Genomic DNA, 13,651 nt, shown 5'->3' with positions numbered 1-13,651 from the left:
ACCAGCTCGAGCTGGATTGAGTTGGGGCATGTATGTAGAAAGAACCAGATTTGAAGAACTGGTCTGAAGACTGTCCAGCTAGAAAGCAATTTGGACTGAACCTGGATTGAGCCAGATTGTCAACCCCAGGGGCCTTACTGTTGCCATGGTTACAGTGGGTTAAGAAAGTACTTGATATACCTACGATTTTGCAAGTTCACCTACGTACAGGTTGAGGAGGCTGACATTTTCAGTGTATGTGCAGTTCTACTGTGAGAGACAATCTAAAAAAAAAAATCCAGGAAATCACACTGTATGAGTTTTAAATAATTTATTTGCATTTCATTGCATGAAAAAGGTATTTGATACATTAGAAATACAGAACTTAATACTTGTTACAAAAACCTTTGTTTAAAATTACAGAGACTAAACGTTTCCTGTAGGTCTTGCCAAGGGTGCACACACTGCAGCAGGGATTTTGGCCCACTCCTCCATACAGATCTTCTCCAGATCTTTCAGGTTTCTGGCCTGTCTCTGGGCAACACGGAGTTTCAGCTCTCCAGAGATTTTCTATTGGATTCAGGTCTGGAGACTGGCTAGGCCACTTCAGGACCTTGCTGTGCTTCTTACAGAGCCAATCCTGGGTTATCTTTGCTGTGTGCTTCGGGTCATTGTCATGTTGGAACACCCAGCCATGACCCATCTTCAGTGCTCTGACTGAGGGAAGGAGGTTTTTGGCCAAGATCTCCCGATACTTGGCCCCGTTCATCCTCCCCTCAATGCGGTGCAGTAGTCCCGTCCCCTGTGCAGAAAAGCATCCCCAAAGCATAATGTTTCCACCTCCATGCTTCACAGTAGGGATGGTGTTATTGGGTTGTACTCATCCTTCTTCTTCCTCCAAACACGGCGAGTGGCATTTCGACCAAAAAGTTCTATCTTGGTCCCATCTGATCGCATGACATTCTCCCATGACTTTTCTGGGTCATCCAGATGGTCATTGGCAAACTTCAGATGGGCCTGGACATGTGCAGGCTTGAGCAGGGGTACCTTGTGTGCGGTGCAGGATTTTAATCCATGACGGTGTAGTGTGTTACTATAATGGTCCTCCTTGTGACTGTGGTCCCAGGTCCTGGCATGTAATTCTGGGCTGATTCCTCACTATCCTCAAGATCGTTGATACCCCACGTGGTACATCTTGCAGGGGGCCCCAGACCGAAAGAGATTGACTGTTGTCTTGCACTCCTTCCATTTTCTGACAATTGCACCAACAGTAGTAGACTTCTCACAAAGGTGTTTGGCTATTCTCCTGTAGCCCATTCAAACCTTGTGAAGGTTTATAATTTTATCCCTGGTGCTCTTACACAGCTCTTTGGTCTTGGCCATTGTGGAGAGGTTGGGGTTTGTTTTATGTGTGTGTGCACGTGTCTCACTCATACAGTGTGATTTCCTGTATTTTTTTTTTTTTTTTATTCTGTCTCTCACAGTAGAACTGCACATACGCTGAAAATGTCAGCCTCCTCCATAACTTGTATGTGGGTGAACTTGCAAAATCGCAGGTGTATCAAGTACTTTCTTACTCCACTGTACATGTATGCATTGTTGCAGACTGTTTAAATGTATCTGTGTTCTGAGAGTAAAACTCATTGACTTGTCTTAAGTCTCATATGGTTTCTTTTAGGGTGGAGGAGGGACCCAAATCCAGGAAGCTGTCTTTCCTGACTACCTGGAACAGGAGGGATCCAAATCCAGGTCTGAATGCTTTATTTATATTTATTACTATAAGCAGCTGGGTGTCCACATAGAAAATAAACTGGACTGGACTGTAAACACAAATGGTGTGTATAAAAAGGGTCAGAGCCAGCTGTACTTCCTCAAGAGGCTCAGATCTTTCAATATCTGCAGAAAAATGTTGCAGTTTTATCACTTGGTGGTCTGCAGCATCATCTTTTATGCTGTGGTGTGCTGAGGCAGCAGGCTGAAGGCAGCTGACAAGAACAAACTCATCAGGAGAGCTGGCTCTGTCCTGGGGGTTGAGCTGGAGTCTGTGGTGGAGGTGTCAGAGAGGAGGATGCTGAGGAAGCTGCTCAGCATCCTGGACCCCACCTCCCGCCCCCTGCATGCCACACTGACGTCCTGTCAGAGCACCTTCAGTCGTAGACTGAGACTACCAAGGTGCACCACAGAACACCGCAGGCGGTCTTTTTTACCTATGGCAATCAGACTGTATTAGTCCTCCCCCTTCTAGAGGAGGGATACATAGTGAACAGAGTTATTCAACTTATGTGCAATATTATCAAACATTTTATGCAATATATCTTCCAGTCATTTAGCTTAAATTTTGTGTTACTTGTTGAATTTATTGTATTATTTTAGGCACTATTCTACACTTACCTTTTGTACTTGTATTGTAGTTGACTTTTTTCTATTTAACTACAAACACTTTCTGTAATTGTGTCAATTTAACTAACAATTGTTTCTTTTTTCTGTTCTCTGGCAAAATAATTTCCTTTGGGATAAATAAAGTTGATCTTTTTCTTTATCTCCAGTTACTGATAACACTTTGTGTATGACAGAGGCACAGATCACGCCCACTCCGTTTGTCTCTGTCGGTGACACACCATTCGCACTCCATGATCAAAATGAGGCCTTTTGGTTAATGACCTGATCCTGTTGTTTTTGTATCGGGATCATGTGATGTCCTGTTTTGAAGGACATCCAGTTTGTGTACTGCTGAATCTTTAATGTCCTTACTGTTCGTGTGTGTGTGCTTGCCTCATCGCAGTGTGTCCGATTGAGTTTCCCATGATCCTCCGGGACTCCCTGGAAGTGTTGTACTTGAGTGACAACAGGCTGGAGTTTGTTCCTCAGACAGTGTGTGGTCTGCACAGCCTCACAGAGCTCTACCTCTCACAGTGAGTCCTGCTCACCACCACAGCAACAAAGTTCCAGGTTCAATCCCTCCTTGAATGGAACATTCCATCTATCACTAAATGAAGTATTCTTGCCATTGAACGAATGAAAAAACATTCATTATTTGTTTTATATAACACCTAAACTAGATCCTTGTCCTTTGATATTTTATTAATGTATAAACAAAGAAAAGGAACTTATAGTGCAGCAGATAACTGAAACAGTCTTTCAAATGGTGATACAAACACCAAATTTGGTACACATATTCTTTAAACATTACTCTTTTGAGAAAGCAGACTAGCCAAGTAGGGGTCAATGAAGAATTACACAGGGGTCAAGATTTACAAATGCTCCAGTCATATTGAAAAGTATACCGCATTATTCATCTGAGCATACAGATACCAAAAAGGTATAGTTTGGACTATCTTTGATTGAATGTTATGAAGTTATGGGGTAAAAACAGCATAAATGGTACCAACGGTCAATCTCAGTTTGTACAGGGGGCCAAGTTAAGTTGCCTCCAATTTTGGTACAAAGTGGTGCAAATTATTGGTTGAGTGAATAGGGTTTTAAAAAGGAATAGTTTGCATCATGTGTCGTACTTAGTTATCATGTTACAGGGTAACATATGTCATATGCCATAGAATCCAATGGACGTTGACATTGTTTGACCTTTACTTTGGACAGTAAACATTCAACACGGTCAAATCTATTTAATTTATTAATCTTATTAGCGCAACCAATAATTTGCATCACTGTTTACCAAAATTGGAGCAACTTAACTTTGGCCTCCCGTACAAACTGAAATTGAGCTTTGTCACCGTTTTGCTGTTTTTGCTCCATAACTTCATAACATTCAGTCAAAGATAGTCCAAACTATACCTTTTTGGAATCTTTATGGTTGGATGAATAATGTGGTATAGTTTTCAATATGATTGGAGCATCTTTTAATTTTGATCCCTGTGTAATTCTTCATTGACCCCTACCTGGCTGCCTATTGAAAAATCGAGTGGATAGTCTGCTTTTTCAAAAGAGTAATGTCTCAGGACTGTTTGTGTTGAATTTGGTGCGTGTATCACCATTTGAAAGATTCCCCTGTAAATATTCTCTAATCTGCTGCACTATTACATTTTGGTGTGCATCACTGGTCCTTTGACATCAAGCGATCCCAAACAGACCAACATGAATTTTATATAGCAGTCCAATCCAATCCAAAATTGTTCTCAGTCAACTTACAAAAACAGTCATAGAGTTCAAAAACAATCCTGACGATGTAGTTCATAGCTAATGCCGTGCACTGACTTCTTTGTGTGCAGACTGCTGTCTGCTTTTCTCAGTCCAAGGAAAATTCACGACAGAAATTTATCAAGCTCTTCATCTGACAGCGTTTCTACTTTAGCTAGGTATGTCCCAGTGAATATTGCAAATGCCTCCAGATGGCTTATGGCATACTGGATTTTTTTTTTTGTGTGTGTGTTAGAAGAATGAGCAGCATCAGTAAGCTGCTTAGCGCTATCGCCACTAGTAGCAGCATCCAATGGTATAAAACATATGGATCTAAAATTACATGGTAAATGGAAGCAAAATGGCATGGTAAATGGAGCACAATGAGAAAAATGAGAATGTGGCAGACTGAACCTCTCCCTCAGTGATTCAAAAGATACAACCTGTCCATCTACGTAAAGGTGTTTAACAGAAATCAGTCCTTTCTCTCTCCAAGGAACAAAACCTTGTCAGACCATGGAGGTAGAAATAAGTGATTATAGCAAATTTGTGTTAGGACAGATGTCTCAGGCAAACGTAGGACCTTCCTGAGCTGATTAAGAATCCTGACAGTGTTTCAATACAAAGCTTAGCCTCCTTAAATCTCCTGGCTTTTCTAGTTTAGAAAACAGTAATGCAGGTAGGGAAGAGTTAACAATCAAAATTGCCTCCATTTGTAGCCACAGGGGGGCACCAGCGGTCAGGTTTTCGGCGGTTCTCCCTTGCCGATGTATGAGGGCCCTAATGTTAATAGCCCAGTAGTAGTGCCTGAAGAGTGGCAAACCAAGCCCACCCTCGACCTTGGGCCTCTGCAGATGAATTGTAGAAATCCTGTGAGTTTTGTAGTTCCAAACATAAGATAAAATTATGGCATTCAACTCTTTAAAGAAGGCCGATGTAAGATAAATGACAAAGGTAAAGAAACCTGGGGAGAGAACACATCTTAATTGAATTTATCTGGCCAGTCATAGACAAAGGTAGAATTTTACAACTTTCTATATGTTGCTTAAGTTTTGACAAAAACTCTGCAAAGTTTAAGTTGAATAGCAACCTAGAATCCCTGGGAATAGTTAAACCAAGATATGTAAAACAGTGTTTAACCAATTTGAAAGGTGTGTTCTCCAGGGAACCTGGCGCATAACTGTTGGAGAGAGGAATACATTCAGTCTTTGCCCAATTGATGGTATATCCAGACAAATTGCCAAAAGACGTAATATGGTTTAACAAAATTGGTACAGATTTCTCTGAAATTTTAAGATACAGTATTACATCATAAGCATATAAAGTAATACGTGTCTTTACACCTCCTACTTCCAGGCCAGCAATGTGTGTGTTCTCTTATTTTAACAGCTAATGCTGCGTTTACACATAACGACGACAAGTCACGAATGCCACGAAGTACACATTCTTGGCTGCTGATCATGAATGTGATTATTCGGGGCAGAGGCGTCAGGTGTCCTCAGGAACTGCTGCAACCTGTTACCACATGTTACGATTAATGGCACATGTTGCCGGAGAATTATCAGGAACCATTACGCACTGTCAAGAATAGTGTTCTGCGTTGTTACGCGCTATTGCGCGTAACAGTGCATCATTAAGTTCTGTCACGTTGTGAACGAGGTGAATTGTCTCCACACACACACACCCATATTCATCCAACCGAATTCAGATCGCTCCAGTTTTTCAGAAGAACTTTGTGACTGCATGCGTAGTTTGGCTCTGTGCCATGGAGTGGCGCAGAGAGGAGGAGGAGGAGGACCGCGCCAGATGTGTGGCTTCATGCGGCTCTCGTCTGGCGTATTTTCCCAAACATCAGGCACATGCAGCAGGTGGAACACCTGCAGGAGCACGCTGAAGAGCACTGAAATGAGACTTTTAGCCGATTTGGTGTCAGCAATCAAACTAAATATGGTGCAGCAGGGTTTAATTGTGCACACGCTTCTTCCTCCGCCGGACTGGAGGAGGTGCAGAGATGTCGGACAGCACGTGAGTCTCCTCTCGCTCTTCTGGTTGCTCAGACTCGTTCTTCCGCTCATCGGTTACAACAGCAGGTGGAACACCTGCAGGAGCGTCCTGAGGAGCTTCAGCAGGAACTGTGGACCGACATTTGGAGCCGAGTTTAATTGTGCGCACGTAACAGAAAATTGATTCGTCGTGGCGTGCAGTGAAATGTGACGCCGCGTTACAAGTCGTGTCAAAACTTGACAGTTTCCGTGTCACTTCGTAATAACGCGTGACAGTTTGGGCTCCAAGAACCATCACAGGAACCACTACGAACGTTGTCATGTTCTATTAAGGATCACTACTCATCAAGACGGATCAATACGCTCAGTTGCGACCTCCACGACGTGAGACGAAATGAGGGTGGTGTGTGACATTCGTGGAACATTTTTTGACAGGCAAAAACATGCTCCACGAATATCAAGAATATCACGCACCAACACGCACTATTAAGAAACCTGTTCAGATGCGTTAAGTCACATTAAGAATGTCAGGAATGTGTCACGAATGACAGAAAAGTGACATTCGTAACGTATCTTGCTTATGTGTAAACGCACCTTAAGGGTTCTAGCGTAATAGCAAAAAGTGCAGGTGAGAGAGGGCAACCCTGCTGAAGTGAGAATGCAGCTGATCGATCCAAATTAGTCAGAACTGAACAGTTTGGTCTGGAGTATATTAATTTTACCCAGGACATAAATGTTTCTCCAAACCCAAATCTACAAAGTCACTCAACCTGATCAAAAGCCTTATGCGCATCCATCAAGAGAATAACCTCGCTAGACGTTTGCTGACATTCGGTGTACGTAATGTTAAAGAGATGCCTGACATTAAAAAAGGAAAGCCTGCCAGGGATAAATCCCGTTTGATTGAAATGTATGATGGATACCAAGTGTTTGTTTGGTCAGCCTGCCAGTATCCTGGTCATTATTGTCCGGTCCACATTCTGGAGTGCAATAGGCCTATAGCTAGGCGGATCAGTTCCTTCCCTCCCCTTCTTAAGAAAGAGACATATGTTAGCCTCATATGTTTTGGGTAAAAAACATTATTGTTGGAGTTTGCAATTATTCTCAACAGAAGTGGGGCAAGGATGTCACAAAATTTATTATAGAACTCGCAACCAAATTCATCTGGACCTGGGGCCTTGGCTGAAGGAAGTGAATTTATGGATGACTTATTTCCTCTAGTGTGAAGCCTGAATCCAGTTCGTCTTTAGCTGTCTGACTTAATTTAGGTAAAGATAAGGTATCAAAAAAAAGATCAAAATCTGATTGAGCTGAGCTATAGTTTGATGAGTACAGTTCGCTATAAAATTCTCTAAAACGGTCGTTAATTGTCTTAGCGTGAGTTAATAGGGTACCTGTCCTGGATTTGATGCAATGGATTAACCTGGAGGCCTGTGCACTCCCAAGATGCCTTGCCAAAAGTCTACCAGGCTTATCCCCCAGTTCAAATTGTTTTTGTCTTATGGCCCAGTCACACGGCATATGATTCCTGAATGAAGGGGAAAAAGGTTAAAAAAAATAAATAAATCACAAATCGCTGAGAAAAGGTGGAGGAATGAGCTTCATCACTGAATAGCCTGAGAATCAAGAGCACAAAAGGGACAAAAGAGGAACATAATGAAATGCTGATCTTGACACTTTCAATGAAATGCACCTGGAGCCACTGCTGGAGCAGTGTGTGTCTGCATCTCTGCGTTCCAGGACTCAGTGCTAGGACGGAGCTAAGTTGCAAACAGAAGTGCATGATCTGACCCACTCCACCTGCTCTTGTTGCTCATCCAGAACAAAAGAGGGATCATCTCCTTCATCAACAGAATCCTTACTGTCTGGTTGAGACTCTGACGACATGCTGCGCACTCAGTATTGCTCCAATTAAAAAAAAAAAAAAAAAAAAAAAAAAAAAAAAAAAAAAAAATGAAGCGCTTGTTCAACATTCATAAGATGCTTCATTTTTACAAAAACACACACACCACACCACAGACACTAAATACTAGGGATGTGAATCTTACAACAACTCACGATTCAATTTGATTCCGATTCTTGGGGTGACGATTCGATGCAGAATCGATTTTCGATTGAAAGAGCTCTGAGAAATAGTTAAAAAAAACTTAAAAATGTTTGTTTAAGAAAATGCAGCTTTACAAGGTTAATCAAGTGAAAGATGTAAAGATGTAAATTTACTTATCTGCTTTGCTCGTTCAGAGTTGGCTGGTTTAGTGAAGTGATGGAGTGTGCACTGGTCAGTAGTCGGCAGAGACTGCTGCTCCGCTTCTTTTAGCTCCGGGTGATGGCGTAGCGTGTGGGCTTGCGGATTTGAAGTGTTTCCGAAGTACTTGACTTTCATTTTGCAGATTTTGCACACTACATAAGTCATGTCAAGCTCTTTCCTACGCAGCGAATAATAAAATCCAAAATGCGCCCAAACATTTGCCTTCAGCAAAGACGGTGCTGGCTGAATTAGCTCTTCGTCCGCCATGCTAAGCTGCAGCTCACAATGTTTGAAGCACGCCGGACCCTCCCCTAGCGGGGACACTGTAGTACGGAGGCCGTTGCCTGACAAATGGTACATGCAGCGAGTAAGTAAGAAAATGTTTAAACAAATGCTTTTTAAAAATTGATTCTTGGACATTTTGGATAGATTCAGAATCTTAATAAATAAGAATTGCAATTTGGACGTGAATCAATTGTTTTCCGGCACCCCTACTAAATACTCCACCAAAATTATACATACTGCAAACATGCCAAATACGAAGTCTGTTAGAAAAGTATCCAACCTTTTTTATTTTTTTTCAAAAACCATATGGATTTGAATCACGTGTGATTGCATCAGCCAAGCTTGAACCCTCGTGCGCATGCGCAAGTTTTTTCATGCCTGTCGGTTGCGTCATTCGCCTGTGAGCAGGCTTTGTGTGACCACTGATCCACCCCTCTCGTCGTTTTTTTATTGCGAATAAATGTCTGAACGATTTGGAGCTTTGCTGCATCAATTTTTTTCCAGAAACTGTGAGAGACCTCCAGGTGGACACCGTTCGGAAAATTAATATGGCTTTCAGGGACGATTTTATGGGGATTACACAGATTAAGGAGTGATCCAGATGGTTTAAAGACTGCCCACAACTGCTGAGAGCGCGCCGCGCTCTGAGCACCGATCGACAGGCTCACACCCCGCTGAAACAACCAGATCATTTCCAACGTGAAGGCTTTGTTGATCCGGGATGTCGTCTGACTGCGGTGGAGCCGCATGGCGCAAAGCAACGCCGTGATGAAGCGTCACAGGACATGTTGGGGCATGTCCAGCTCATGCGCAATTTCTCGGATAATCACATGACTGAAAAGCCGTCTGAAATCCACCTGAAAGCCGTCCTGTGAGACCAACACGGAGGTGGTTTTGTGCCGCGTAATGAACGGCTCCTTGGCGCGTCCCTCTGGTTTTCTTTCCATGAAAAAAACTCCTGTAACAGTGGAATGTGCCGAAAAGTGCTGATATCCACGCCTTCTGCCTTTTTGTGAAAGTCAGACGACGTCCCGGATCAACAAAGCCTTCACGTTGGAAATGATCTGGTTGTTTCAGCGGGGTTTGAGCCTGTCGATCGGTGCTCGGAGCGCGGTGCACTCTCAGCAGTTGTGGGCAGTCTTTAAACCGTCTGGATCACTCCTTAATCTGTGTAATCCCCAGAAAATCATCCCTGAAAGCCATATTAATTTTCTGAACGGTGTCCACCTGGAGGTCTCTCACAGTTTCTGGAAAAAAATTGATGCAGCAAGCTCAAATCATTCAGACATTTTATTCTCAATAAAAAAATGACGAGAGGGGTGGACCAGTGCTCACACAAAGCCTGCTCACAGGCGAATGACGCAACCGACAGGCGTGAAAAAACTCACACATGCGCACGAAGGTTCAAGCTTGGCTTATGCAATCACACGTGATTCAAATCCATATGGTTTTTGAAAAAAATGAAAACGTCGGATACTTTTCTAACAGACCTCGTATTTCTCAAACCTCTCAAATACAAAACCCAGGTGCTGTTTGTGGAACAGACCCACACACGCGCAGGCACACGCTTCACCTTCTCTCCAGCTGATTCACTCTGGATGAATGCATTCAGTGTTTGGATGTGTTGTAGCGCATGGACGCGCACACAGAAAGACTACCTCATACATGATTTAGCGACTCAAACGCTCAAAAAAGAATGCAGCCATTTGCAATCACACTGGGTTTTCTGTTTTCATATGCCTCTGTGGATCAAAGCTATTCACACGGAATGTCCGCTGTTGCTGGAACTTTTTCCACACTTTGATGGCTCAAAGTCACACTTCTCTAAACTACTAAGTGTCAGACGCTGAAAGGGGCTGCAGTGTCTTCTGTCTGCAGAGGCTGGAGGACAGTAAGCCCTTAAGAGCTCATGGATAGAATGCTGCAGCTCCGGCCGGACTTTTTATGCAGCAAACCCTCTCAGTGTGTGCAGCACTGGTCAAAACCACGATCATGGGCTGCCGTGCACTGGCAGAGAGGCTGACAAATTCTTCCTGGCCGGCCAGCACCACTGCATGACCGGCAGCACTCGTCACATCACACGCAGCGACAGAAGCCCCACACCACACCCATCAGCACCGCTGCGGAGGAGCTGCATCTCCTCATACATACCAATGATGCAGGGCAGCTGTTTATGGAATGTCACTGGTTAAGGTATAGTTAACTATATCTTAACTAGTGTCTACCTTAACTACATCTTAACTAGCTAAGATATAGTTACTATATCTTAACCAGTGACTATAGTTACTAGTAACTATACTAGTGATACAATACTGCTCTCACTGCGGTATTGTATCACTTCCTGTTCCGGAGCACAGCGGTGTTTTGCTGTATCTGTTAGCTGTTTAATCTGCGCAGTTAGATTGATCTAGTTAACTAGATTACGATTTGCTTCACAGTGTAATCTTCACGTGCCTTAACTAAAGCACTCCCTCTGCTGAATCACCTCTAAATTATTTACACATTATTCACTTTGTGTGTTTTTAGGAATCCGCTAGCTTAGCGCAGCTACTAGCTCTTAGCCGGTTTAGCATGGCGGCTTCTCCTGTCTCTCCCGCACTTTTCTGCTCTGGGTGTGAAATGTTTAGTTATTCCTCGGCCTCCTTTAGCAGTAATGGTACTTGTAATAAGTGTAGCTTATTCGTACTTTGGAGCCAGGCTGGGCGAATTGGAGACTCGGCTCCGCACCGTGGAAAATCCTACAGCTAGCCAGCCCCTGTAGTCGGGTGCGGACCAAGGTAGCTTAGACCGCCGTTAGTTTTCCCTCTGGCAGGTCCCGAGCAGCCGGGAAAGCCAGGGCCGAGCTGGGGTGACTGTGAGGAGGAAGCGTAGCCCTAAACAGAGCCCCGTGTACACCAACACCCATTCACATTTCTAACCGTTTTTCCCACATCGGCGACACACCCGCCGAGGATCAAACTCTGGTTATTGGCGACTCTGTTTGAGAAAATGTGAAGTTAGCGACACTAACAACCATAGTCAATTGTCCTTCCGGGGGGCCAGAGCAGGCGACATTGAGGAAAATTTGAAAACTGCTGGCTAGGCTAAGCGTAAATTTGGTAAGATTGTAATTCATTTCGGCAGTATGACACCCGTTACGCCAATCGTAGGTCACTAAATTAACATTGAATCGTGTGTAGACTTTGCAAAAACAATGTCGGACTCTGTAGTTTTCTCTGTGCCCCTCCCCAATCGGACCGGAGTGACATGTTTAGCCGCATGTTCTCCTTGAATTGCTGGCTGTCTGAGTGGTGTCCAAAAAAATGAGGTGGGCTTCATAGATAATTGGCAAAGCTTCTGGGGAAAACCTGGTCTTGTTAGGAGAGACGGCATCCATCCCACTTTGGATGGAGCAGCTCTCATTTCTAGAAATCTGGCCAATTTTATTAAACCCTCCAAACCGTGACTATCCAGGGTTGGGACCAGGAAGCAGAGTTGTAGTCTTACACACCTCTCTGCAGCTTCTCTCCCCCTGCCATCCCCTCATTACCCCATCCCCGTAGAGACGGTGCCTGCTCCCAGACCACCAATAACCAGCAAAAATCTATTTAAGCATAAAAATTAAAAAAGAAAAAATAATATAGGCACCTTCAACTGCACCACAGACTAAACATTTAAATGTGGTCTATTAAACATTAGGTCCTCTCTCTTCTAAGTCCCTGTTAGTAAATGATATAATATTGATCAACAGATTGATTTATTCTGCCTTACAGAAACCTGGTTACAGCAGGATGAATATTTAGTTTAAATGAGTCAACACCCCCGAGTCACACCTAACTGCCAGAATGCTCGTAGCACGGGCCGAGGCGGAGGATTAGCAGCAATCTTCCATTCCAGCTTATTAATTAATCAAAAACCCAACAGAGCTTTATTCAGTTGAAAGCTGACTCTAGTCTTGTCCATCCAAATTTGAAGTCCCAAAAACCATTTTTATTTGTTGTTATCTATTGTCCTCCTGGTCGTTACTGTGAGTTTCTCTGTGAATTTTCAGACCTTTTGTCTGACTTAGTGCTTAGCTCAGATAAGATAATTATAGTGGGCGATTTTAACATCCACACAGATGCTGAGAATGACAGCCTCAACACTGCATTTAATCTATTATTAGACTCAGTTGGCTTTGCTCAAAATGTAAATGAGTCCACCCACCACTTTAATCATATCTTGGATCTTGTTCTGACTTATGGTATGGAAATTGAAGACTTAACAGTATTCCCTGAAAACTCCCTTCTGTCTGATCATTTCTTAATAACATTTACATTTACTCTGATGGACTACCCAGCAGTGGGGAATAAGTTTCATTACACTAGAAGTCTTTCAGAAAGCGCTGTAACTAGGTTTAAGGATATGATTCTTTCTTTATGTTCTCTAATGCCATATACCAACACAGTGCAGAGTAGCTACCTAAACTCTGTAAGTGAGATAGAGTATCTCGTCAGTAGTTTTACATCCTCATTGAAGACAACTTTGGATGCTGTAGCTCCTCTGAGAAAGAGAGCTTTAAATCAGAAGTGCCTGACTCGGTGGTATAACTCACAAACTCGCAGCTTAAAGCAGATAACCCGTAAGTTGGAGAGGAAATGGCGTCTCACTAATTTAGAAGATCTTCACTTAGCCTGGAAAAAGAGTCTGTTGCTCTATAAAAAAAAGCCCTCCGTAAAGCTAGGACATCTTACTACTCATCACTAATTGAAGAAAATAAGAACAACCCCAGGTTTCTTTTTAGCACTGTAGCCAGGCTGACAAAGAGTCAGAGCTCTATTGAGCCGAGTATTCCTTTAACTTTAACTAGTAATGACTTCATGACTTTCTTTGCTAATAAAATTTTAACTATTAGAGAAAAAAAATACTCATAACCATCCCAAAGACATATCGGTATCTTTGGCTGCTTTCAGTGATGCTGGTATTTGGTTAGAACTCTTCTCTCTCCGATTGTTCTGTCTGAGTTATTTTCATTGTTACTTCA

At 43.0% G+C, this 13,651-nt stretch overlaps 1 protein-coding gene across 1 annotated transcript in view; it reads left to right on the top strand.

Annotated features, from left to right (window-relative positions):
* The window catches only part of lrrk1 (leucine-rich repeat kinase 1), a 387,270-nt gene that overhangs the window by 79,780 nt on the left and 293,839 nt on the right, over nucleotides 1-13,651 (top strand). The window contains 2 exon segments of the mRNA XM_034162532.1: nucleotides 1,658-1,728; nucleotides 2,762-2,891. Of these exon segments, the coding sequence (XP_034018423.1) occupies nucleotides 1,658-1,728; nucleotides 2,762-2,891 (201 nt within the window).

Source organism: Thalassophryne amazonica, chromosome 2 (assembly GCF_902500255.1).
Source record: "Thalassophryne amazonica chromosome 2, fThaAma1.1, whole genome shotgun sequence".
In the NCBI taxonomy this organism is placed as follows: Eukaryota; Metazoa; Chordata; class Actinopteri; order Batrachoidiformes; family Batrachoididae; genus Thalassophryne; species Thalassophryne amazonica.
This window is presented reverse-complemented; position numbering and strand designations above follow the sequence as displayed.